Raw genomic sequence first — 27,660 nt, forward strand, 5'->3', positions numbered from 1 at the left:
AAACTATACAACAGCCCCCATGCGAGTCAGTTAAAATGACTGTTACGAGCTGGCTTCCTCATGATGTCAGCTCTTTGGGCTCGTCTAATGCTTATTCAACAGTGATTTGTGCGGAAAATACAATACTTTGCATTAGAGGAGAACAAAATCCATTTTTATTTGGGTCGCAGCTGGTCATCCTAGCGTGATGGTGGCTTCCTGACGCCAAATCAGTTGAGAACCACTGCTCTGGAGCGATAACTGTCGAGACACCCCGTCATATCTGCCAACTCTTTAAACCTTCCCGGGATTATTCCTAGAAATTGGAACGAATTGACGGGAAAAAAAAACAAAAAACTACTTTGCTTTAGCACAGTTGACATTGAGGCAGGAGTCGAGGCAGCTCCTGATTAATGACAGTTAAGGAGCGTTGAATGCCTGTGATATCGCGATCAAATGCAATCTGATGGTGAGATTTTGCATGGCAACGGAGAGGGACACAATTAGGCTATTATTTGGGTTTGTTTGTTTTTTGGCTGGGGTGAGCAAAATCGCCCACCTGGCATATGCCGTCCTGCCCTCAGACACAGAAACAGTTGAATTCTTTTTCTTCAAAATCGAGCACCGCAGCAAGAAGTGGAAAATATGAGCCACTCTCCTTCCAGTTTTTTTTTTTTTTTTTTTAATAAACAATCTTTAAATCCGCCACCGTCCGAGAACTCTAGTAAAGAAATAAGCATAGAAGTGTCGGAGCAAGAGATAGCAAGGGTTATGAAAAGGAAAGAAAAAAAAAAAAACTGGCAATATAACTTCGGCGGAATCGTAAATGATCTAAAAAGGCGGCGGTCAAGATAGAAATTGAAAAATATATTGGGAGAGCGGTATAAACGCTAAGGTCAGATGGGAAATTTCAAGAGGCAGAAGTAATGGCGGATGTTATTTCTCGCTTCACACATGATTGAGCGCGGAGGAGTCGGACAGGCAGAGAGTAACCTGCTCCGGCACAGTCACTTAATCTCCCCCAAGTGACCCCCCTCCCCAACCCCAACCCCAACCCCAACCCCACACACCCGCACCCTCCCAAACTCGATACCCCCCCCCTCACCTGATACCCCCCAGCCGGGACGAGTCGGGTTTCATGGACGTGGAGTGCTTCACCATCTTGTACATGGTCACCACCAGGAAGATGACATTGACCTGTCAGGAGGAAGAAAAAAAAAAAAAAAAGGCGGGATCAGGCCGGGTTAACGCGCCGCACTTAGAACAGCTATCGACATCCTGTCAAAAAAAAAAAAAAGAAAGAAAGAAGAAGAAGATGCACGGTGACTTACCAGAAGTGCACCTCAGAATGAAACAAAATCTATACCTGGTTGTATAGGAAAGAGCGAGAACATTTTACCTTTTTATATTAACACTTGTACCCTGAGCAAAGGTTTGGGGATTTTTATGGCCGTTTTCCCGCATTGGTAAATCTTTGATGAGATTTTATGGGTATTTGAATTAGATATCGACTCACTCTGCCCCAAACTCTTTTGTCTCGCGTACCCCCTGGGCCTTTTTTATTTATACTGCGAGTGCCCCCTGCCTTGAGGGCATCGCTTAGTTAGAAAGTGAATGACTAATACTCTTATCCATGAGCAAAAAAAGACAGCTCAACACTCTCAAACGTTTCCCTTTACTGTCAATGTTTTTAAAATAGATTCAAATAGACCATAATGTTAATGGGACGATGGAAGCAGTCATTTTTTTACTCGCCACTGCCACCTCAGGTCTTATGCGTAACTACAGTCTCTATCTTTTTATATGTAAAAAAAAAAAACTGTGGGTATTTGACCTTTTAGTGAGTCAGTGGCTTTATGGGGGCAGCGTGGCACCTTTGCTTTCCATCAACAGTGGCCTTTATGATGCTCCAGAATCAATTGTTTTGGGGTTTCTGGCCACGTTTCTGGTTCGCACCCCAAAAAACGATTGATCCTGGAGCGTCATAAAGGCCAATGTGACGGAAAACAAAGTTGTCATGCTGCACCCATAACGCCACTGAGTCATTTAAAAGGTAAAATATGCACAAATCTCAAAAAATAATAATACATAGTGCACCTTTAAGCTTGTGCATGATGATGGAGATCAGAGTGACAGTGCAGGCTCTCTGACTAGTCCCTTTAAAATGTATATATAATATCTTGCTCTTACGTGAAACAATTCCCAAGCACCCCCTGCAAAGCTCTCGTTTAAATGCAATCTTATCTGAGCTCAGAGTACAATGGGCTTAATAAAGTGATAGTCTGTAAGTTTAATTGTTTATCAAAATAGATGTCGCATAATGGACCGCCTGGGCCTGCAATTTCAAATCATTGTTGTTGTTTTTTTTGTCCCTGTCTTTGCTGATTTCAGAAACTAATCAGAATCTCCGGTGCCATCACTTTGACCAATGAGACGAGCTTTTCCCGTCAGGTCCAACCAGGAAGGGAGGGGCGTTTACTTTTGAAATTTCTCTCTCCTCATTCCGCAATCCACCACTTTAAAATATAGGAAAACACTTGAAATGAGACCCAAAAAAAAGTCAAAGGCATGAAAAAACACAGTCCAAATCTACATAATGTGCTGTGCTTTAAGTAAGATGCTGATTTTTGTTCAATACATTTCAAAATACAACCACAAAATCAAACAAAACAACACGCTAAAATAATAAATGCGTATAAAGGAAAATAATAATTGAAAACCAAAACAATGAAAGACATCAGAGAACCACGACTCGCACAGAGTTAAAAGCCGGCGAATGAAAGCGGGGCGTGAGGCGCGAGTTGAAACGCTCCGCTGTCGGGGCTGCTCCAGGGGAAAAAACGCGCCAAAGCTTTGGGCTCCATCGCGGTTATTGTTTTGAAGGAATAATGGTTTTTGACTAACTCAAACCCACCTCTGACAAAATCTATGGAGGCTTAATGTGACACTTTAATGGTTTTAGTGCAGAAGATAAAGTGCGCCAACAGTACATCACAAGGAGAATGTTTTGGGTCTAGTTAGAAAGCATTGGCCTTCAACACGAGCTGCATTTAAAGCCGTCTTTTTCCCTCGCTGCCGGGGGGACCGCACATGCATCGCCAAGACCTTGACACACGCAGACACTCCGGAGAGAAGGAAATAAAAGCGTCTAATGAAGTTTGAGAAAAAGTCTGCCGTACAGAAGACGCAGGAGTATTTGGAGTGCCCGATGTACAGTCAATAGACTTCAAAGCAGCCTTATGTAACGACAACAGAATATGCTTTGCCAGAGCCTATAGTGTTTCTTGCGAGTGATGAGCCTTCAGCCCCCCCCCATTCACTCCACTCCCCCCCCATCCCCCCCCCCCCCATGCCCTCTGCTATATTCCTCTGCCAAATGCATCACGAAAAACACCCAACGCAGCCCTTTTCAAGGTTCGCTCTATTTGCGGCCTGTGCGGACAGATTTACATGGCATTAGCATATACCCGCACCCATGTGGAGCTGTACGTCCGGAATACAGGTGTGATCGGCCGATGTGGAAGTCATCCGCATATAAAAATGTACGGAAAAAAGGCGTAATGGGCTGAACCGAAAAGCTTTCCAAACAGTTTTTTGCGCCACGCCAAAAAGAGACCTTGATAAAATGCCAGAGCTCAATCATCTCAATTTGCAAAGATGTTTTGGAAAATATTGTGGCCAAATTAACATAAAAACTACTGTGGACGAAATAAACGTGCCTTTGCTGAAACCTTGCATTTCTGCTTTAAGCTCGTTGCTGGGCGAAGGTCATACGTGCAAGTAGGGCTTGGATGCCGTTACAGTTTTTTCAATACCAGTACTTTAATGATACTTACGATACCTGAACAATGCTTTTTTTCCCCCCGATTTTTCCGATTTGTCATATCATCAAGAACCAGAAAACAGAACAATGATGTGTGGAAGATGTGCACTTTTACAATATCATGTTCGCCTCCAATGTCAAGAACTGTGTGAAAAATGGGGAATCATTTGGAAATAAACTGGGAGAAATCACCAAAAAACTGGGAGAAATGGGCCACAGTTAGGGAAACAAATAGGGGAAACATGAAACATTTCGGCAAGAATAAGAAAAAAGTGTGCAAAAAATGTGAAAACTTGCATTGAGGGAAACATTCGGAAAAATAGGGGGGAAAACTAATAAACAATTGGCAAAAAATAGGGAATAAATCATTTATTTGAGTTGAAACAAGTGACTTCCTTTAGTGCAGTCCCTGGACCAACAGCATCTAAACTTGGATTTAAAGATAGAAGATTATTTTAGCCCCCCTGATATCACTTAAAGGAATAGTCCACGCAGTAAAGTTGAAGTGCTCCAAAGGTATTGTTACGCCTTACTATATAGTTCCCCTTTTTATCTGCTTAGAAAATCGACATGTTTAATTTTGTGCGACTATATCGTTTCACGTAACCGTATTGAAATAGGGGAAACACATGGAACAGCCTGGTCGCTTCTAACTCCACCCCCGTTTGGCCCCATAGAGGAGAGGAGGAGAGGCTAAATGCAACATGTTCAGTGTTTTTGCGTGACTGAGCACACGTGTAATGACCAGACAGGTACGCATCAACTCGTCTTAGCTCGGGTAAGAACATATCTCAGTATGGAAAAAACGGTGGCCTGTTCCTTAAACGGTACCCAGCCCTACTAGCAAGTGTGGAAAGAGCAGGGGGGGGGGGGTTGACACGGACATTACTCACTTCTCAACAGCTAATTTAAACATGACCGATGTGTGTCTCCAGCTTGAGGTGAAAACTGTATATTCATAAAATCGTTTTTACAAATAACACGTGTCATAAACTCTATACGACGAAATCCTTTACGTCCAGTTTCGCATGTTAACTGGTCGTCTTCCTTCCTGCAGGTTTGGCCCGGCCGGCGTTCGTGCGAGTGAGTCATCCCGAGCGGCGTATAAAATATTAACGCTTGAGACATGTCTAGGTCCGTCTGCCGGGATTGGCTGGGGACGTGTCATGCTCCACCGCGGGGCTATGAGCGCCGGTAATGGGTGTCTAACTTCTGCCCACCCCGCTCATTACTCCCATGCAGCCCAACCCTTTCGCTCGCTCCCTTTTGTTTTTTGATCCACCGAGCAAATGACCTTCACGCCTGATTCGCCCGAGCGGGACCGTTCTTCTTTTCTCTTTTTTCGAAAATGTAGCGCCAAACAACTTCCAACTTGCTTCCCCCCTCCAATTCTGATTTCACGAGGATTTCATGGCTGAGTGGACGCCGATGTCCTCACGTCAAGCCATAATGGGACCACTTTCCTTTCATGCAAATTGATCGCGCGAGCGAGAGGCTGCCGGCGCGCGGACGAGGGAGCAGGGGGAAAAACAAGACAAAATCTATAATGTTTTCTCCCCCATTTCCAAAGATATACCTGCCGCGCGGACTTACCACAATTATGAAGGTTACGGGTCCGATGAAACTCCAGATGAAATGGTTATCAACCCTCAGCCAGCATCTATAGATCGGAGAGGAGGAAAAAAAAAGAAAGAACAGGGGGTATACTTTAGTTCATTAATCATCTCATTGCCAAAACAAACTTCTGCGTCATCGATCAAAGGCAAGCGGGATGGAACGGGCTACCGAGGAGGAATGGAGAGTCCCGCTGACCACAGAAAAGCACAGCCTGAGCGGGAGGGTTGGCCCCGCGCCATGGGAAGAAGCTCCCCGAGTTAGTGGTTATTGGTTGGATGACTTCACGGTCTGCAAATGTCTACGACTGCGGTGGACTATCTGCAACCAACGCCATAGATCACACACACACACACACACACACACAAACACACAGACACACTCTTCTTTCGGGCCGTGTTACGATCGGGAAGAAGTGATGAAAACGCCCTACCTCACCGTCTTACAAGATGGTGACGCTCCAGCGTAATTCTTTGTCGGGCCTCGGTTTATCGAGTAGAGACAGATGTGGGGGCAGAGGTTCCAAAGTAAAGCTGCCCTAACACTGTGTGCAGTGAAATCATCCGGACGACAGTGGTGTTCAATGCATTTACAATACAGCAGAAAACTACATGTATCACAGTTAGGGGTGGGAAAGTGCGATACGTAATACATGGCTCACGGTAACTTTACGTCACGCTGATGCTACTATAGTCGATATATCGCACGAAAATAATCAAGATTTTTCAAGGAACACACGATTTTTTACATACTACATATTATTGACATTTGTTTTTGTTCACTTTTTATGAAGTAAATAAGTGAATAAATGTTCCCTGACTTACATTACATACTAAAAATGGGTCTATTGATCTCCCAGTGGCAACACTTTATTTACATTTCAATAAACAAAGAAACCACCAATTCATCTTATTTATAATTCTAAAAACGATCATTAAAAGTAATACTAAGTGATTGTGTCCAAGTGCTGCCCTACTGTTATGACTGGACTCTTGATCATTGTTGGCCTCTATTGACTGTGACAGCACTGGAGCACTGGTACCTCATTATTATGTGTGACGTCATCAAAAGTATTGATATTGGAAAATAAAAAGTACCGTATCGTCCCGCAAAATATCGCGATACATCACAAAATCGATATGTTGTCACACCCCTGCCGATGTATACAGTACAAGGTTTATTCACAAATATGCTGTATCCTGTTTTCCATAGTCAAGTCCATCTCAATTTAGTAATGTGATATCTATCTATCTATCTATCTATCTATCTATCTATCTATCTATCTATCTATCTATCTATCTATCTATCTATCTATCTATCTATCTATCTATCTATCTATCTATCTATCTATCTATCTATCTATCTATCTATCTATCTATCTATCTATCTATCTATCTATCTATCTATCTATCTCCATCCATCCATCGCCTGCTACGTTAATGAAAATAACAATATCAGCATGCCAAAATAAGTGACCGCTCCGAGGAACGCTGGGAAAAAGCCACACAAGGGCTATGGGACCGGCGCTGTGAAACGCTGAAGTTAGCGGTTAGCGTCTCGGTGACTTCATGGTCTCGAAATGGCCACACATGTCCGAATACGCGGACCTAACCAATATATCTAAGGCCGTACCACCAAGGAACTAAAATTGAGCAGTGACGCCAGCAATAAACAGACTTTGAAAAAGAGAATAAAACAGGCTGCTCTGCTTTGAAATCCCATAAAGTAGAGGATTGCAGTGGTACAAATCATACGGCTTGCTGCGTCGGAGGAGAGCATAAACTTTTTTTTAACTGACAAGGGCAGCAATTATCCACATGCAAAGAATAAAAAACCCAGTGGGCCGGAGAAGCTGGCTGCTGTAGTCATTAATGTTGCGGCTTTGCACGCAGCCTACTCTTCTTTTCTCAGTGACACGGAGAGCATTTGCCCGGAGGCTAAGGCGGAGTGCTTTTTCCGATAGCATTACATACATGCATGCAATGGGCAGAGGGAACGCGCCCTGTCAGAAGATCAATACAATAGCCGGTGTTGTAATATTGACACCGGCCTTGGTCAGGGCAGGGGGAGTCTTCTAAGATGACTTTTTAAAGATCTCAGTTCCTTAGCGGTCACTGAGTTGGACTTGTAGGCATTTTAAAGCAGGCAAACGTGAATGCAATTTTAAAATAGCATTAAAATTGAAAGTGCGAGAGCCATGTTCAAAAGAAACTCAGAAGGTGTTTCATATCGAGCTGGAATTTTCCTGAAATGACAGACAGGTCATCCTTCAGTGTTAGCCCGGCTGGTGTCTCGAGAGTCGTGGTCTTGGTCACATTCCAGTCATTACCGCGGTCCTTTTGAGATTTCAGTGACACCAGACATAGCACTTTTATGCACAGTCCAAGCGCATAGAAATGACTAGTCCACTGCACTACGAATAATGATGCTCCATTTATTTGGGTCAACAAAACTAAATCACATGTCACGAAGCGCGGTGACCCTAAATGGTCTGATGTTGAACTTTCGTATTCAGAGCAATCATTCAATTCAAGTGTCTAAAAAAAAAATCCTATTTTGCTGAAATGTGTGGGCTAAAACCATCTGTGAACCAGCAGAAACTTGGGAGTGGGCAATATGACAAGATAAACAAAAACAAAGAAACTACATTACATAATTAAAGTGCATGTGACACTTTCTTTTCCCCCTAAAACATAGTTCATACAAGCACACTTTCTGTGATGTTTATCATTTCACTTCCTCATGGGACAAGGGCAGGAAAAGTGGCATAAAGGTTAAAGTTTTTCACTGTTGCTGTGCCAACTCCTCATTTACTCTAGTGCCGCACTACAAAGCAGACCAGTGCACTCACTCTGTTGGCGATTCGGACACAGATCACGTTTGAGTTGTCACTTGTCACTGCGGCGGTGGAGAAAATAGTGGGCGGCGTGTCTGAGTCGCTACCAGAATGAGTGCACAACAGCCACTGCAAAGTTGGCTAATCTTCAATAATAAAGTACATCTGCAATAAAATCCAACCAAATTCAACTTATTATTTAGTTTTAATATTTACGGATAAAAATGTTATAAAATATTTAATACGTTTTATTTATTTTTATTTATATGGATTTTGCATTAAAGCAGTACTAAGAAACTCATGCCCCTGAAGGCCATAAGTGCCGTCATAGCATGTTGCGTTTTTTTACTCATTAATTGTCCTTGAGAGTAAATACGACGCTGACATAAAAGACAAAGGGAGAGAGGGATATTGTACATCCAATTACACAATGGAGATCATTTTTTTCACTCAAACTTGGCTGTAAATACTGTTTAAGCGGTGCTAGCCCGCAGCTAGCTTTGCCCGCTAGCCCAGTGTTTTTCAACCACTGTCCCGTGGCACACTAGTGTGCCGTGAGATATTGTCTGGTGTGCCTTGGGAAATTATCCAATCTTACCTAGTTGGGTTTTTTTTTAAGCAAATGCGTTATTATCCACAAATCATGTACCGTTTTCGAGCGTCTGTGCTGTCTAGTGATCGGCAGAGTAACCATATAATACTCTTCCATATCAGGTAGTTAATTTCTTTGAGACAAGAGAATTAGTGATGCATTGACGCTTGTGGCTAGCGAGACTATACGGTGTTCCTATTCAAGACACTTTGATGAGAACGACTGAATATAGGCTACAGAGTTACATTTTTGAACACTTTCTGCTGGTGGTGTGCCTCGTGATTTTTTCAATGAAAAAAATGTGCCTTGGCTTAAAAACGGTTGAAAAACACTGCGCTAGCCTGTTAGCTTCTTCTTTGTGATTCCATTAGTGTGTATTGGGGGCACCTACCCAGATGCAGCGAAGTTGCAATTGTGGTTTTCTGGCCAGAGACACCAGGGGGAGATGAAAGACCCCCCAATCATCCCCTTAACACTTGTATTACCCACAGAGGGACTACGAAAAGGGTTTATTAAGCTAAACAAGTTGTTTAGTACTGCTTTAATGAAGCTAACTGCTTGGATTACAATCTTTTTATCCATCATTTAACATCTCAAGGTAAATGTAAGCAGCTAACACTTAAATACTAAACTTTTTATCGTAACAATTTATATTTAAGTAGTTGATTCAGTTAGTTCAAAGACCTGTCACTGTCGGCTGTTCTCCTCAGACAAAGCATTGTGGTCCAACTTTTCCTTCACTCAATTGCCACTTCATATAGTTACCACAGATATTATTTATACATACATATACATTTCACATTTTGTTGTGATCGGCTCCATTCGCCCGTCACTCACTCACGAGTCGACCAATGGGACACTTACGCTCGCTGTGTGCCGTAGCTCCGGTAGTCGATGGCCGCCGAGATGCCCACCACGGCGGCGGGAAAGAGGTAGCCGGAGACGTAGTAGTACTTTCGCCTGGAGAACTCGCTCTCGAACACTTCCACCAGCATGAGGTACAGCTGCACGCCCTCTAGGCACATCCAGGCGAAGGCGGCCAGGAAGCAGAAGTGAAGCACCCCGGCGATGATGGAGCACACCAGCTGACAGGAAGACACGCGCACAAAGGTAAGAGGCGCTTTCAAATCAAAAGCCCTCAAAACGGGACGCTTTTGGTTAGGGGAAAATGCACTTCAATGACTCCCAAAAGAGACATTATACTGATGAAATTAATGTGGCTGGTGAAAAGGCAAAACTGCAGCTGTTGCGTTTTTTGAGGTAATGGAAATGAGTCAGTAAAGCTTGAGATTTGTTAGTTTGTTTTTCTGTTGAGATTTCCAGCAAAGTGTGAAGGAAGTTAACAGTAAACCATATTCTGAGTTTCCACTCCATCTGGACTTCCATTCCATTTTCCGCACATTGTTTGTCTGAATTATTAATGGCAAAGGAATTGAATATTTATAGACAGGGTAAAGCAACGGTTCCCGAAATACAAAAATCCTCACAAGCATTTACCTATCGGAGCGTTTCTTTTCTTCCAGTGTTGTTTTTTATTATGCGTACAGGGATTTTTGTTACCAATGAATTTCACAAAAATTATTATTTTGGCGTCTCGACCTTGTGAGAAAACTCTGACTCTGCAATCGCTCCCAAAGTTACAAGTTGACCTTTACTAGTTTCTAAAGAATAAATATAATAGGCCCAGTGCATGCAATGTGACATAGCAACATGCTAACTTCCTTGGGTAACAGCTATTTCCTGTCGTAGTTATATGGCGCAATCCAGGCAACTGGTATTTTTCCCACTTGAAAAGCTAGCTAGCTAATAAGATGCTAACGCTAAATTAGTGTTTCTCCACAAACTTAATTCAAAACATGCTAGAAAACAGTATATATTGAAGGCCATGACAAAAAGAAACGTTCACTTCACTGGTGCAGAGGTTTTGCTAAAGTTTTATCATTAGCTGTGCTCCTCTACCGGGGGCCGCCATTACTGTCTTCATCACGCATCCAAACTCAGAGCTCTCTTGACGAGTTTATAAGTTTTAATTACGAGTCTGAGCAGCGTTCCAAGGCATTTTTCCATGTGGCAAGTCAGAAATAGTGGCCTTTGCTCTGCCCAATCCCGCAAGACCTTAGCAGGGAAGGGCCTGGCAGGACTTGGATGGGAGACCATTCGGGAACACCAGGAAGCCTAGCGAACTGCGTGAGTGAGTGGTTGGTGGTGGTCGGAGGGGCCGATGCCGCAGACTGGTTGCCTCGCTTCCGTCAGTCTACCCCAGGGCAGCTGTGGCTACAATAGTAGCTTACCATCACCAAGTATGGAGTGAATGAATAATGCAATGTAAAGTGTCTTTGAGTGTCCAGAAATATCAGTTGCCTGGTCCGCACCATTATTCCTATGGAGAGCTAGTTGTGGCAGAACACAAGCAGCTGCTCGATAATCACTTCAAACATCAACTTTACAAAAGAAGTAAATTATTCTTCACTGGATGAGACTTCTGTGTTTATAACTAACTGTTTCAGCCTCAAAGCTAAAGTTTCAAGTTAATTTGTCGCTAACAAATGTTAAATAGCTCCACAATGTGACTTTTTTAACACACTTGTTTTAATTTACGTTGAAATATGGACAGGAAGCAGTCTTTACCCCACACTGGCCAATAGGAAGTAAGCAAAAAACATTCCACGCACAAAGCCTATTGAACCCATTTTGTCCCACATCCAAGAGGCCAGTTATGAAACGATGAAATTAGATTCATGCCAAATTCCTCAGACAGAGTCCAAGCTAACAAAGATAACTTTTCCCAGTTTGTTATTATTACCTGAATTTTCAAATCCCTTCATTCGGAGCAGAAGACTAGTGACTCACGCCTTTTGGATATTGAAACCTGTCTTTAACTTTTCACTATCTACACCTCGTGTCTGATTCCATCTTACCTTGGGCTCGGTCATGTTGATGCCGATGAGGAAGACCAGCTCGCCGATGAACAGGTTGAGGCAGAGGTTCTTGTGAATGGTGTTCCTGTCGCTCTGCAAGCCTCTGAAGAAGCAGAAGGTGAACAGGCTGATGGCCAGGCACACCAGGGACACGGCGATGCCCATGCGCGTGATGACGGTCAGGAGCAGTTCATGGACGCCACCTTCTCCCTGCGAGAGAGGAGCAGCGTTGCTATGGAGATTACATTTCAAGGCCGCACTTAAGCGGTTCTCAACTCAAAGAAAGAATGCGTGATTTCAGTGCCTTTTTTTTTTGCCATACATAGGAGATGAATGAATGTGTGGAAGTGCTGAACTAGGGCAGTGTGAACGGTGGAGTAACCTGCAGAGTATGATTTGATCGAAAATGATGCATCCATCTAAAAGAGTGAGCGGAAAAAGTGGTGTCAGTAAGTGCATCTGGTACAAAACGTATATGATCGTGATATAATAATTGATAAGATAATAAGTTTCTCTTCAATGATCCCAGTTTACATTTCCACAAACAACAAAAAACAAAATAAAGAAATCTAAACCAATTGTATATGTAACAAAAAGAAGAAACGCATCAAGAAGTCGTAACATGGACAGCCAGAAGATTAAGAGTCACGCCTCCCCAAACTGAAATCCTGACCTCAATCTGGCAAATCTGGTTGGTTTATTTGGAAAATGACTTTTAATCCGAGCAGTTGCAAGGTTAAGGTAAATGTTTTTGGTACTGACAAACAATAAAGCTTGTTTTGAGTAAAGATGGACGGCAGTTGAATCGCTCCAACTGGATTTTTTTGTTTTTTTGCGGCAGGTCGAAAATACACTGGACATAATCGCTGACAAAACTTTTTGGATAAGAGGGAAAAACGTCCCCAAACTTTTATGTATGAAAGATTCCAGAAGATCACGTTGGTCCAGTGTTTCTCAACTGGTGGCTCGGGACTCAGGACTCTTTTCAGTGGATCACGAGCCTTTCTACTGAAAAAGTATAGAAACACTAGTCTGCTAAATTAGTGCTATATGATAGATGATGTTTTTTTTTCATGATCATGATTTCAGCTTCCTAGGCTTGTCATTCTATGGTGATGGTGAGTCCCAACACTGCACTATTTGAAAAACCACAGCCCTAGTAATTTTCTATCAATGTTTAATTGTGTATAAAAAATGTCTATAATAATGATCTACAAAACATTTCTATATAATTCTGTATCCCTACCAGATATACAGTATAACAAAACATTTCAAACTCCTACGGGAAAACTTGTGCGCAGCATTTCACCCATTTAGTCCTGGGCTTTTAATTTCATAAGAGCCAATTTAACGCTATTCATTTCCCAATCCACAACTTTCAGTTTAGCGCCGCTCCTGCAGCAAACATAAAAAACAAGTGTGCTTTTTTGGTCCGCTGCTCGCCTGCTCTACCTTTAAGTACCACTTGTGCTGAAAGCCCGCAGCGCCTTTCCACACCGTAAAGAACAGACGATTTAAAGGGATGAAAAATGACCGCAAACATCTGCCACCTTTTGATGTCCTCTCCACATGTACATTCCCCTTTAATGCCCGTGTCAAATGGCCTCATTTCTCAAGAGTTCTAAGGTCTTTTTAAATGATCTTGTAAGGGGAAAAAAAAGTCTATTTTCCTCCAAAACTTAAGAACTAAGAAAAAGTGAAGCAATTTCTCCTGTGATACTTGTAATCTTTATTGAGACCAGGAGTCGCTTTCGAGGTGATTTGTCGGGGAATTGGTGTGGCTTGCCTCCGGGGGTCTGGTTTCGGGGCTTGCGGTGCAAAGGTTGAGGTTCAGACAAATGACATGGGACCTTGAAGTTCACCAGTCACGACGTGTTATTAAATGAACCGCGTACTTATCCTCGGCATTTATTACTGCCTCCAAGCCTTGCTACACATGCTATTTATCATGTAATTGGATTGTAATTGCGTTTCACGACCAAATGGATCCGCCCGCCACTTCAAGCGGACGGCAAATATAAGTTTAAGCTGGGGTTACGGCAGCGCCCCCCTTCCCTCTCGATTCCCCGACAGGGACATATGCGTAAAGGCAGTATTAGACACGGACCACAGGTGAAATATAATTACTTGGGATAATAGTATGGCGTCTAATGCACTGATCCACTATCTTGTTCTTTTAAAATGACAGCACCTATTTTCACGAAGCTCTCCACACCACCTCCTCCTACTCATCCTCCTCCACCACCGCGTACGCCGGCAACAATCTAATTATCTTGACTGAAATGCCAGTCGTGAAGAGTGTGTGAAAATCTATCAGCGAAACGGAAGAACAACCACGGCTACAGTGTGAGGCACGGCAGTAGGGCCAGTTACCGCCAAGGGTGTCACAATGTAAAGCTTTAGTGGCATGGTTATTGTGGATATCGTCAGAATATTAAGAGCTCAGACTGAAAACGGCTTGGCTTACCTGTGAGACGGGATTTTATTTCACACATTTTGTTATCAACTGTTCATTCTTACTCACCAACACTGCCTGTCTTCACTAATTTTTCATACTTTTTTACTGAGCATCACGTGGGCTCCAGCAATGTCAAAAATGTCATTTTTCACCCAGATCTTGGATATGATGATGGGAGGAGTGCGACCGCTGTGCAAAGCCTTCTCCACTAAACTCTCTACTAAATAAAGATGCAAAGACATGGAGAGGAGAAAAGTGGTTCAGTGGCCCATAAATACATAAAAAACGGAGAATGCTAACTTGATGCTTCATGTTAGCATCGGGCTAATGCTAACGGTTAACTTGCGCTAGCTACAACTGCCGTTTATTCACTTCTACTGAACAATCTGCTGTGAGAAAATATCCATATGGGCCCGAATTACACTTGACTTTATTTATGTGTGATAAATAAGTTCATATTCCACCAGAAAATGGCTATAAAGAGTGAAAAATTGTGTTTCTCTAAAGATTCTATTTTCCCCCTCAGCGAAGCCACGCCCCCTTATATGACGAGATGCCGTCTGTATCTATGGGATACAGCCTGTCTCAAAGGCAAATCAAATCAAGTTGTTTCGTATGGCCCAATGTCACACAGACGTTTGTACCAAAACATCAAACCAGGGGAACAAAAAAACAATGTAATGTTTAAGCAAATGCATCATCAACCGTCACCTAACCGTCCCCTTCCTGTGTGACCCTCTGACCCGCCTGTCTGCAAACAGCACTGTTTGTCCTCGCGCTCCTTACCACGTTGCCCCGGTGAGCCATGAGGATGGCGAAGTTGGTCAGATGGTTGCAGGAGCAGCTGGTGTGACTCTTGTTGGTGCCCAGCAGTTTGCAGCCCTGCGTCGACCAGTATCCCATCATGCTTCGCTCCGAGTAGTTCCAGAAGGAGCAGTTTGGGTTGTAGTAGTGCTCCTTCTGCAAGACATGGGAAAAGTCCAGATGAGGAAATGGATGCTGGAGTACGCACGCATGTACACAAAGGCACTTTATTCATAGCGTTTACTGCCAAGTGCGTGAACATGGGAATGCCGGGTCTATTTTTGATCATTAGCACCATTTATCTCTGTAGATCAAATGCCTATGTGCACATGCATATGGAGCAGTCTGAAAATAGGATGAAAGAGATCCAATTGCGGGAAAAAGACGAAGATTAATCTGACAAAGCACTTGAGGGAAACGGCTCGCGTGGTGCAACTTAAAGGGACTTTGTTTTGACATACATTAATGAATTACTGACAGCGGAAGGGTACCTACAGAAGGGAAAGGTGCCGCTGCTTAATATTCTGTTGTACGGAGGGAATACCATCTGTTACAATGATATGAGCGTCACTAATCTGAAACAGAATGAATTTGAACTGCAAAGCGCGCCGTGTTATCGCTTTGGGAATTGTTCACTGTTCATCTCGCCAAAAAAAACAAGAAAATAATAAACTCCACTTAACACCCAAAGAGTCATTAAAGTATATGGTGCGATATAAATAAAAAAAACACCTCAAGGTATTCCGCCATAGCATCAATTCCAAAGTCTTTCATATGTATCAATGATTATCATAGATCTGCATTGGCCTATTTCTGCAGTTTCATGTGCGCCGTCTTTCTTCAAAGTTCACAGTTTGACAGCAAAGTGCTCGGTAAAAGAGTGCAGCATTTTGAGAACTGATTCCTAATAAAGGAAATAGTGTGCAATAGTGAAGGGCATAGGCAACCCAGGCGGCCACCAGGGCGCCATCTGCTGGAGGGAGCGCCGAATTGTGCTTTCATTATTGAACCCTATGCTCCCGCCATCTACAACATCCCCGATTTTCGGTCATAACTTTGGAATGGAAAGTGATGGAGACTTGTCTTTTGTGTCGGAAACTAGAAATTTCAAGCTTTCAAAACGAGCCCGCCCTGGTCCTCCTGCGCCTCCGAAGAGCCGCGTAACATCGTGGTGAAAATTTTTAAATTTACTTCAGAAGTAGCAGTTTCTCCTCCAGTATAACTGTTGTTTCATGATGGCACATGTTCTATTTTTTTTATTTTTATTAATAGATAATCATAATATAACAATGATCAAATAAAAATAAAACTATCCCTTTTCCATATCCAAATATCTTTGGCTAACTTCCAGTGGGCCAGTGTAGGGTAAAAACTACTTGTCCACATTTTGACAGCAATAAAAAAAAAAAAAGAAAGAAAGAAAACTTAACTAAACATCCAGCTGAGTGTGTTTCATGAAACGTAGTTCAGCTAGTGGTGCTATTGTACCATTTGTTAGCATTAAATTATCCAATACCTGTTTTCTGACATAAATATATGTATTTCAGCAGCAAATTGAGTGGCACCTCTGCAATGTTAACAATGAACAACTATTTCAAGCTATATTTTTGACAAATTGTAGCCCTTTTCAAAAGAGTTGAATTCAAGGTTTGTAAAATTCAAACTCTTTCTTATTGTTAACCTTAGAATGCACGGAAAGCATCAACACAATTTCTTTATTCCTTGTTCTCGCAGTTTAACACCTCCATAAGTCAATATCCTCTTCATCCATGAACCATATTCTCATATTCGCGGCGATGTCACTGAGCACTTTATGTATTGAAGGTTGCCCTTTCCATGCAGTCCCGCGTTGCTTTGAGTGCAGTTGTTGGAGAGCGTCTCGAGGGAGGGCAGACTTACATCCAGGTGCTCCAGCGTGAAGATCACCGGGTCGGCCGTGAACACGCGGCTGGACTCCTTGGTGATGGAGGCGGACAGAATGTGGGAGTTGACGGTGAGGGAGAGGTTGCGTCTGCTCGGGTCGCCCTGTCCCCGCAGCGTGGCGTTCTCCGTGCTCAGGAACTGACCCAGGTGTTTGTACAGCACGAAGACCAGCTTAGCAACACCTGCAACAAGCAATAACAGATTCATCATGACCTGCTGCGGGATAACGGGGGATGTGGAAAATGTTAATATGGCAGGTGGCGGTGTGAGGAAAAGTACATGTAATTGCTACACGTTCATAAATCTATAAGAGCATATCCTTCAGGCCACTTTTGTAGTGAAAGAAAATAGATGTGAGACTTAAAAATCCCAAATTATGTTCAAAAACTTAATATAACCTGTCTTCCTCTTTTACACCAGATTAAAAAAATAAAAAATAGAATTAATTTTTTTAGATGTGCCGTCGAAACTCTTTTCCTCAAGGTCCGCATAATGAGCTGTGTATGGTGTGGAGGGCCACAAATAAGAGTTTAGTGCAGTAAAACTCGTGAACTAGGTGCATTAACAAGGCACTATACAGATTTTTTACCTTTTTGTCAGATTTTCACTAAAAAGATAGTGTAATATTAGTAATATATAGTCACATTACTACGCCTTGCAATAAAGTTCCCCTTTTTATCCGCTTAGAAAATCAACATTATAATTTTGTGTTACTTGGATTGTGCATAGGCTCATGTAACCATATTAAAATAGGGAAAATGTGGAAGTGCTAAATGAGAGGCTAAATGCTAACGCCGTCTGTGCTCTGTTTGCGTGACTGAGGGCACGTGTAAAGATCAGACAGGCACAAGTGAACTCGTCTAAGGTAAGGTAAGAACATATCTCAGTATTTGAAAATGGTGGCCTATTAACAAATGATAATGAAAACTTCACACAGGATCAGGCTTATTATTTACTACTTTTACAACATACTTTTATGGGGTAAAATATGGTACCCTACTAAAGTCAGGTATAGTGCCTTTAAGAGAGGTTTAAACCGTGTCCTACATCTTGGAACCATTATGGTTCTCATAACAAAGTGCAATTATGAAACAAAATACCATCTCTGGCGATGTGTGTCAATTCAAGCATCTTGGGCACCCCTGATCGAGATAGCATCTATTGATTTTTTTTTTTTTCCCCAGTGTAGGCTCTCTCAAACAGGCGGCATCCAAACTGGCATTCAAACATGAAGTTTATATAAACTTGGAGCGAAAGTGCTTTCTTAGATACAACGCTGCAAAACAGTTCTCGGCAATAATTCAACCACTTGCTTTGAAAATGAAGATGAAATTCATAAAAAACATCACAACATTTTTTTAATTCCCTTCAGCCACTCATGTAAAATAAAAAATAAAAAAATGGGACTGTTCTTCGTAGCATTAGTGTCCCTTGTTATCCAATTAGCACGATATACTGTCCAATAAAGAGACACATGCGCCACAGCAGACGGCGTTTTTACATCATTAGCGTCAATAACACACACAAAAAAAATACCTAAAGGTAAAAAGAGAAGTGTGCAATCCCATTTTTGGACTCGGAGTGTGGTAGCATTTTTTTATGTTTTTTTTTTTAGCATTCTTACCGTTTTTGCTGTTGGCTTTGACGGTGTTAGAGGAGAGCTGCAGGAAGGACCCGCCCTTGCTGCTCTGGGGGAACCTCAAGTCCTGCACTTGCCCGTCTGTGCTGATCACGTACACGTCCAGCACTGCAAGAGGAGGGAGAGAGGACGCGCAAAGTCAGTTAGCCGAATGTTTAGAAGGGGCGTATGATCAAAGTCAGCCGTTTTCACCACATGCAAAGTAGAATTCAAATGATGTCACTCTGCGTCTCTCCAGGCAAACAGGAAAGTTCAGCGCTCCGTGAAACCACTGGTCAAAACTCCTTCCCTGGACAGTGTTTACCCCTAAGCATCATGTATGACAAGCCATGGCTCAAAGAAGAATATTCATTTTGGCTTTAGATAAAAAACTATCTGCACTATGGCTCTCTTTTTTAGTAAATGATTGCCAAAGTTAAGAGTTTCCCACGGAATTATGCTAATTTAAGCACTGATCACAAAGCTCACAATCAAAAAACTATCAAAACAAATGAGTGATTTCAGGCGATTTGGACAAGCGGCTTACTTTCATCCTTTGCTGCAGATGATGTCACTCTGGATGAAAAGGGATTTTCTGTGATAATGACCGGCCAATTCCAGTGACTGTTCAGAATTTCATGAATAAATATTATTCTGTCACGTTGTGCCTAGTTCAAAGACCGGTCACTGTCGGCTGTTGTCCATCGACTCGATCATTATCTCCAGTTCAGCTTTTCCAAATCTAAACGCTCGCAGCATGTAGGTCGGAGCGACGCCTCATTTGAAAGCTAAGACCTACAAAAGTCATGTGAATGGATCTTTTTTCCATCGCGTTGACGACTCTTTTCTTGCTTTTTTTGTCATGTTTTTGTTCCTCTTTTGTTGCTTTTGCCAAACTGGAACAAATGGGGAGTCAAGAGGTCAAACGCTAATGAGTGATAAAAGACCGTTTCTATTTGGTGTCATAAAAATCCTCATTTTCCGACATTAAAAACCACATGAACACAAACCAACTGGGGGCAATGACATCACATCTCGGGAACACGAGCTCCCCAGTCCACATGAATGCAGCACACAGCACATTAACACAACATTGAACCCTTTTTTCCGGTAATTCGGACACCACTGCCGTATAGGGAATAGTGTCGACGTTCGGACACAGCTGAAGTGTTCTGTACTTTTGTGAAACAGCATTAAAACCTGCAGTCAAACTCAGTGAATATCTGTGCCTGCGTGTGAAAGACTGATAAATGGCATTGCATATTTTCAATAGAACTCATTAATATCCAGCAGAGAGAGACCTGTGAAAAAAATGTGACACCAGCGACAAAATCCAACAGTAGCCCTTCATTGAGTCATCATTCGCACAGAAGCCGTGTCGGTGAGCGGCTGCTGGGTTGGCGTCGCGAACGCCCCGGAGGAAATGACAAGGGGGAAGAGAAAAGATACCAACAAGGACAAGATAGCGGGGAAGAGCAGGCAAGTCGGAGAAGAGGGAGCGCGCGTGTGTGGCCTATTGCGGCATGAATGTCAAATATTCATAGGATCAAAAATATCATTGGGCTTTTTCCCCCATCTCTGTCTCTCCCCGTGGGTTCAGATAAGTGGGCCTAGACGGAGCAAATCTCGCAGAAATCCTTCCAAATTCCAACAGCCCCTTCTCCTCCGGTGCCTGCCAGCTGCCGCTCCCTTTGATGTGTGATATTACCGAGAGGTCAGGAGACTCTCCCCCAGCCCACACAGCCCCATCCCATCCCCTCCCTCCCAGTCTCAAAGCTCAGAGCTGGCTTCTGACACGCTGCGGGGCGAGGAAGTGTTCTGGAGACGATGCTGGCGATTAACAAAAGTTACAAAGAACAGTATGTAATTATATTAATCGATAAATGTTTATGTGTTTTAACTGTTAGTTGATGAGAATAGGATCTAAAAATATTGAATGAACTTTTAATTTAAAGCAGAACTAAGTTAATCATGCCCCTAGAGGCCACAAGCGCCACTGCAGGTGTCCTAGCATGTTGTGTTTTTTTTACTCATTAATTGTCCGTGAGAGTAAATACTACGCTGACAGAAAAGATAAAGGGAGAGAGGGATGTTGTGCATCCAATTACACAATGGAGATCTTTTTTTTTTTACTCAAACTTGGCTGTAAATACTGTTTAAGTGGCACTAGCTTTGCCCGTTAGCCTGTTAGCTTCTTCTTAGTGATTCCATTAGTGTGTATTGGGGCCTCCGGGTCGGAGCAGGAAAGCTTCAAGTGTAGTTTTCTGGCCAGAGACACCATCAACACTTGTATTACCCCCAATAGGATTACGAAAAATATTTATTAAGGTAAACAAGTTACTTTAACCAAAGGTGACTCATCTTATTACGCAAAATCCTCTCCTTATTACCATGCTACAATGTTGTCCTCTCATCAAACAAACTCTCGACCTCGTGCTAAGCTTAATCCTTAATCGCAAAGTATAATAACGTACCCCCCATTTTTTGCTCTTTATAGAAGCCCCTGCACAGCAAAGGAGAGCAAGTGAAGCAGGTGAGAAGGGTTTACAGCGAAAATCAGGACGTGAAACGGCTAAATATATACATTTTGTAAACATAACCTTAACATGTTCAAGTCAAATATTGGTTTAACTGGGAACTATAACAATGTTGACTTACTCATCACAAAAAAAAGTGTTTGCTAAATCCTATGGCTAAAACCAGTTCGGAAATGACCATAAGGAGACTCTCTCTGCTACTTCCAAAATCCCACATGTTCTGATCAGTGATGCGTGCAGTAGGTATCTCTCAGTGACTGAAGTCTGGAGGCTCTTAGCTTTCAAATAAGGAATAGCATGTTCATATATTGTATAATGAACCTTGTGCTCGTGTTCCCGTACGCAGCTTAAAGCAACACATGTTCAGGTAAAGTTGTGGTGCTGCTTTAGATCACCAAGAGCAAACCCTGTCTTTCATATACGCAAGATTGAGGCGGTTTTGAAACAGATAAGAACAATATGGTAAGATTTGTGTGAAATTGTCCACGTCTTTTCGGTCTATGTTTTGGTAAATGTCATTCACATGAAACAAAAATGGATGTAGTTTTAACATAATCCCTGTTTTGTACAATTGAAAACAGTTTTTTGTTTGTTTTCAGAATAGCGAAACAGAAAGTTGAGGTTAGCCTGCGAAACATAACTCATTTGAATATTGTTCTATCCCCCGGCACTGACACATAGCCAGCTTACAGTAATGTCTCTGGCTCCAGAAAGATTTCTACATACATTTCCTTTTAGACATCCTATCTGAGTAAAATTGTTTCAAAAATGTGTGCCGAGTATCTCTCCTGCCCCATTTATTCTGCCCGTGGACAAAGTACCCATTCCCCGGGGAGAGTATTATTTTAAAAACGGCTACATCTCCTGCCTGCTGATGTCTGGGGGGGGAGAAAAAAAGAGAAAGAAAAAAAGATTTGGTGCCTCCTCAATAACCCGGCAAATAACTCCTGAAAGGCACTTTATTTGCATTGTGATAGAATTTAAGTCTATCACACAAGCCTCTCCATTGCGCTCGCTCCTCTGTTACTATGGTTATGCTCTCCTCCATCTCAGCCCCCTTTGTCTTATAGCTCATTGAGTTTTAATCTTTTCCTGGCGTAGTAAAGTCACCTCATTGAGTACGTGCCGAGAGATGAACTACCCGCGGACCTCGGGCGGAAAACAAAGAAAGCAATTCACTGGCGTTCTCCCATTCCAACGCCGCTATCTACTCTCCCCCCGAGGCTTTTCTCCATTAAGTGGTAGTTAGCCCGGGCTAAGAAAGACTAGTTACTGCCTGGCTGAAACCCAGGCAGACATTGTTTTACGAGGCTTGATATTGGTTCGAGTGCTGAGGCTAAATTGGTGTCAATTTTAGCAGTAGCCATTTTATTTCACCACTAAGGCGCCATTATTTTCCTCAAACTAAAAAGGGAAACAAAATCGAAGACAGGCTTAGGCTATTGAGCTGATGGAACCTAAATGGATGGAGTCAAATTAAACACACAGGGAGAGTGGTCCATAGATGTACCCTATAGGCTCAAATTATAATACAAAAGAGAGTAACGCCCAGTGGTGGAGGAAGTACTTTTCTAACGCAAGTAAGAGATGCAGGAACACGTATTTCCCGCATGAATTCAGGTCAATGTGTGGTAAAAATAAAAGCATTTAAAGTTCAATAGAGTATAATTTGACCTCACATATTGCAAGTAACCTCAACTAATTATATATTTTCGAAAGTCACTCATTTTGCCGATCTCAGTGACTAATCAGGTGCCAAAACTTCGACCAATGAGACGAGCTTTTCTGTGGACCAGCCCGTCAATCGTGCACACGGAGAACGGGGAGGAGCTTTCAGGTTCCAATCAAAGAGGGGAGGTGGAGGGAGCGTGATTGTCTTTCTTTTATATTTGCTCTCCTCATTTTACAATCTTACAAACGATCACTTTAAAGCATTCAAAATACTTTTACATAATCCAATTCAAAAATATAATGGAGTACGAAGCACAGAGGAGTAGTGAGGTAACGGGTTAAACGTCTTCATCATATAATTTAGTCATAAAGCAAAAGTATTCAAAATCTGTACTTTTTATCCTGCTACTATCCACCACATTTAGTGACTTTAAAGGGGCTGGATGCAAGTTTGACATTTTATACTCACTACTGCCATCTCAGGTCATACGTGTAACTGCACCTTCTATATTTAGCTTGTGCATGACGGCAATTCGGACCCGAAGTGACACGTTTTTGAGTGACAGTGCAGGATTTTAGAGGCAGTTATGGTGAACATACACAAAACATAGAGCCCGCAGTGTCAAACAAGCATTTAATTTGTGGTTCTTCCTGGACAGCTTTTACACTTTTACCATGACTTTTACCACCACAACAGAACTGGTCAACTTCAGGTTAACCAAAAACCAAGAGACCTTCCTGACGTAACTTACTAACCACTCTCCATTAGCCTATCGTGTACACTTTTAGGTTAAGAACCGGCACCATTACACCTGTCAGCTCCTTCAAAAAAAAACACACACTGAACTTGAGATGAACGACGTCTTTTCGCGGGCTGATTAACGCACCAGAGCCGATATTGCCAAAGCTGTGAAAAACACGTACTGTATCACAGTGCACCCACCACCTCACCGCACCTTTGGCGATCGACAAAGAGAGTGAAAATGATTGCTGCTCCTAATTAGCAGTTTGTCGAAAGCTAAAAAGGCCCCTGCAGGCTGAGCGGGAGCGGAACGTGAGGAGAGGGAGGGGCTTAGCATTACAGACTCGAGAAGAAGCAGCAGCTGGGGGAAGAGAAAAAAAAAAGCTTTACATCAGAGTTGTGTAAAGTGTTTCTTTTCCGATTTCGAACCTGCCTGTACTCTTTAACGGCTGTCAACTGCCACCGTAATGAACTCTTGAGATGAAGAAAAAAACAAAAGATCACTGCCTCTGACTTACTGATATTCTCCGCGGGGACTTTGACGATGGCGGGCTCGATGAGGTTCTCCGCCAGGACGAACGCCCCTTCCTCCAGCGTGTCCAGGAGCAAGGTGGCGGCGTGCGTCTGCTCCGTGGCGTTCATGTCCCTCCACGACTTCAGCGCCTCGGCCCGGAGGAGGTTGTCCACGGTGTCCACGATGGCCTGTATCCATGGAAACAAGTTTCAAATGTCAAGCGTTCGGTTCGACAACAAAAAAAGACAGACGGATAACGGAGAGGGAAGGAATGGGAGGCAAATGGTTGAGTACACAGTGGGTTCAGGAAGTGTTCGCACTCCTCCTGTTTATTTTTGTTAATTTTGTTGAAGCCTAATAATGAAAATTGCACACTCTAGCGTGATTTTGCGCAGGTAACAAATGGACCAGCTTCTCAAAGAGTCACTTGAACTGGCTTGTTATAGTGTTCACATCAAGAGGCTTCGTCAGCAACAAACTCTTAGCAACAGGCTGCACGGTATAAGGTTCCGTTTGGGGAGCAGTTTATTTCGCCTGCCTGCTGCCAAGAGATCAGCAGTTGCCGACGAAGCCTCAACGATCAAAACACAAGCGCAGATGACGACTTGAGGATCGAAGCCGGACGAAAGGAAATGTGTGTGGCTATCGCGTCAGATTGCTACATAAATAGAATGCGAAGACTCAAAAGAGGTCTGAAAACTTTCTCAACCCACAGCTTTGGCATGCATAGCCGACAGACAACAAATATCAAGGCCGCGGTCGATGGTAAGTAAAATAATAATCAAAATGCATAATGTATTTTTCATATGGCGTTTATAATAAAATTGCTCCGAACTCTGAATGCAAACTTTGCTCGAGGGCGGGAACTCAGAAGCAATTGGCTCTTTCTGCCAAAACAAAGCAGGCGATGCGAGCCCCCTCGAATATGAGCTCGAAAGCAGCCATTTTCCATATCCAACAATTACCTCCATAAGCCGCGCGGACTTATTTCCATAACAGGATCTATGCTCCGTCCGCCCGGAGCGCTATTCTCTTCAAACAGGAAGGTGGCATTATGATGAAATCCGTGTCAGGAGTGGCAGTGGAAGAAGAGGGAATTTCGGGGGCCATGTTTTCTATGGCAAATCCTTTCATTTCCTGGTTTCTGATAAGAGGTAAGTAAGCAAAACATTCCGACTAAAACCCGCACCGGTATGGTATGTTTGCTCTAACAAGAGTCTCCCTTTGACCTCGGCTGCCGGGAGTTCGCGGCTTCTGCGCGGCGCGGTCACGGCCAAATACTGTAAACTTTGTCTAATCGTGTTAGGGACACTTTGGACGTGGTTCTCAGGGCTCCAGAGCACACATGTCAAACAGGGCCAGGCCGGAGCGATCTTTATCAGGAACACTTGTGCATCTGGTTCTTGACTGGGAAAGAATATATATGGCAGTAAATCAAAAAAATAAATAAAGTAGGTCAGTTTTGAAGATGTGATTTAAAAAAAAAAAAGGTCATGTTAAAAACTGGCTTTCAAGGTCTCTTTAACACAGTAAAAACAGCTCTGAACCAAAGTGCATGTTTCCATCAGGTCTAAATTAGTTGTAATCATGGATAATCAGGTGTAAAGTCGTGCACGGTGATCAAAATGGAGAATCAAGCAGTCGTAGCGGAGCAGTATATGGACCTTATTCAGGAACTCACTATGGGCCATGAACTGCAGGTGGGACTTGAGCTAGCATTTGATTTCTGTTTCGGACATCAACAACATGTAACATTAGCAACCGAACTCTGTAAATATATTGATCTGCTTTGGTCTTTTACAGTTCCTTACAGCCAGAGTATCATTGCAGAGCAACAACAGAAAGTAAACTTTTTTCCCATGTCGTCTTCCAGGCTCTGTGATGAGCCTGAGGCGACGCAAACTTACTTCCTCTCAGCTTTTTTTTTTCCGTTGGTTTTCCATTTATTCACATTTTATTTAATTCGCTCTCACAACATTGGAAATCTCTGCTTACAGGACGAGCCAACACTTACAGGAAGTGCCTATGCCTTTAAAGTGGGCGGGGCTGAATAAGGTGAATACAGGTGCTATTATATGACATAATTAGAATATCATGAAAAAGTGCATTTGCTTCTCACCTTAACCAGTAAAACTAATTCAACTTCAACTGAAACTAATATATGATAGACTCATTACATGCAAAGTGAGATATGTAGCCCTCATTTGTTATCATTTTTACTATTATGGCTCAGCTTGTAAGAACCCGAAATGAAAAATCTCAGAACAAACAAAGGCTTGACATATGTCACTTTGCACGTAATGAGTCTATATCATATATTAGCTTCACATTTTAAGTTTTTCCATGATATTCTAATTATATGACGAGCCTGTAGGGGAAACAAAGCAGCTGCTTCATAAGATGTATCAGCACCACAGAGAGAGTGGTCAGCTGTGCACCCCCCCTCTTAAAGGGACTATACTGAGTTTAAAAATGTTGAAATTAAGTACTTTAAGTATATTCCTCCCCCTAAGGTCTAATGAGCCCAGACCTGTTCACCACAACTGTCTCTAAAATCCTGCACTGTCGCTCGAAAAGTTGTTACTTCAGGTCCGAAGTGCCGTCATGCACGAGCTTAATATAGAAGGTGCAGTTACACGTATGACCTGAGGTGGCAGTAGTGAGTATAAAATGGCCTATAGTCTACAACTAGTCCAAACAGTCTCCCTAGATGACAAAAACGCTATTAAAATTCAAAGGAACACCAACAATCACAACTGAATTTATTTTCCACACATGGAAATCATAACGTAAATGTCAAATAACCTGCAATATTTCGAGGTCAAAATTCAAATGAGACTAAAACTGGACCGAGGTCGAAATGTGCTCGTGCTTTATAGGACCCTAAAGTTTATTCTGCAGTTCGCCTGGAGAAAACAGCTCAGAGGTCACTGCACTGGCCCTTTGACATGTTGTTTCTGTGGCGCAGTGAGGGCACGCCGCGTACTATGTAGTAAAGCGGGGCCGAGAGTAATTGAGACTTTTCGTGTGTGTCGAGAATAGCTTTTTTACGGCCCTCCAAGGTCCCGCACCTGGAGCTAGACCGGACCAGCTCATGACAACGGATCATTAAAATCCATGTTGGGTCGGTGGGCGGCGCAAAAAACAAAAACAAACAAAAACAAACAAAAACAGCGCCATCAGGCCACAAGACCCTTACCTGCGCTCCTTCTCGTGTTGCTCTTCACGGCTGGAGTAACGCAGGGGCTGGCGCGATCCGTGACAATTTAACCAGAGGTGCTATTAACCGCAGCAAGGCCCAGCCACAATAACGGTAATTAACCACAACAAGTCCTCGCTCACTGTACCAATTAGCCAGAGCGGTGATTATCCAAAACAGCAATTGACCACAGACACCACTAGCCTTACCGTACAACAAGCCAACATCCGACATCCAACCCCAGCCTGCGGGTACAAAACCGACGAGACCCCTTTATTGGGTAATTACAACTCGACTTCGGAGTCCAACGACCCTTGGTAATGTCTTCGCGTAACAGGCGCCTTGTCATAAATAAATACCACGGATTGATCAACCTGGTTAGTCGGGATGTTTGAGTGCTTTGGAGACCGCTTTCTTTGAGCGTATAATGTT

The 27,660-nt window shown here is 42.8% G+C and overlaps 1 protein-coding gene across 8 annotated transcripts in view; it reads right to left on the reverse strand.

Moving 5' to 3' along the window:
- The window catches only part of adgrl2b.1 (adhesion G protein-coupled receptor L2b, tandem duplicate 1), a 169,795-nt gene that overhangs the window by 18,880 nt on the left and 123,255 nt on the right, over window positions 1-27,660 (reverse strand). For all 8 annotated transcript variants that reach the window (XM_079569115.1, XM_079569116.1, XM_079569117.1 and 5 more), the window contains 8 exons: window positions 24,034-24,217; window positions 18,572-18,694; window positions 16,924-17,129; window positions 15,007-15,180; window positions 11,763-11,972; window positions 9,709-9,929; window positions 5,396-5,462; window positions 1,085-1,176 (listed from right to left, as the gene is read on the reverse strand). In XM_079569115.1, the coding sequence (XP_079425241.1) occupies window positions 1,085-1,176; window positions 5,396-5,462; window positions 9,709-9,929; window positions 11,763-11,972; window positions 15,007-15,180; window positions 16,924-17,129; window positions 18,572-18,694; window positions 24,034-24,217 (1,277 nt within the window). The remainder of the gene's footprint in view (window positions 1-1,084; window positions 1,177-5,395; window positions 5,463-9,708; window positions 9,930-11,762; window positions 11,973-15,006; window positions 15,181-16,923; window positions 17,130-18,571; window positions 18,695-24,033; window positions 24,218-27,660) is intronic.

The sequence above is a fragment of the Gobius niger genome, assembly GCF_951799975.1.
Source record: "Gobius niger genome assembly, chromosome: 13".
Taxonomy (NCBI): domain Eukaryota; kingdom Metazoa; phylum Chordata; class Actinopteri; order Gobiiformes; family Gobiidae; genus Gobius; species Gobius niger.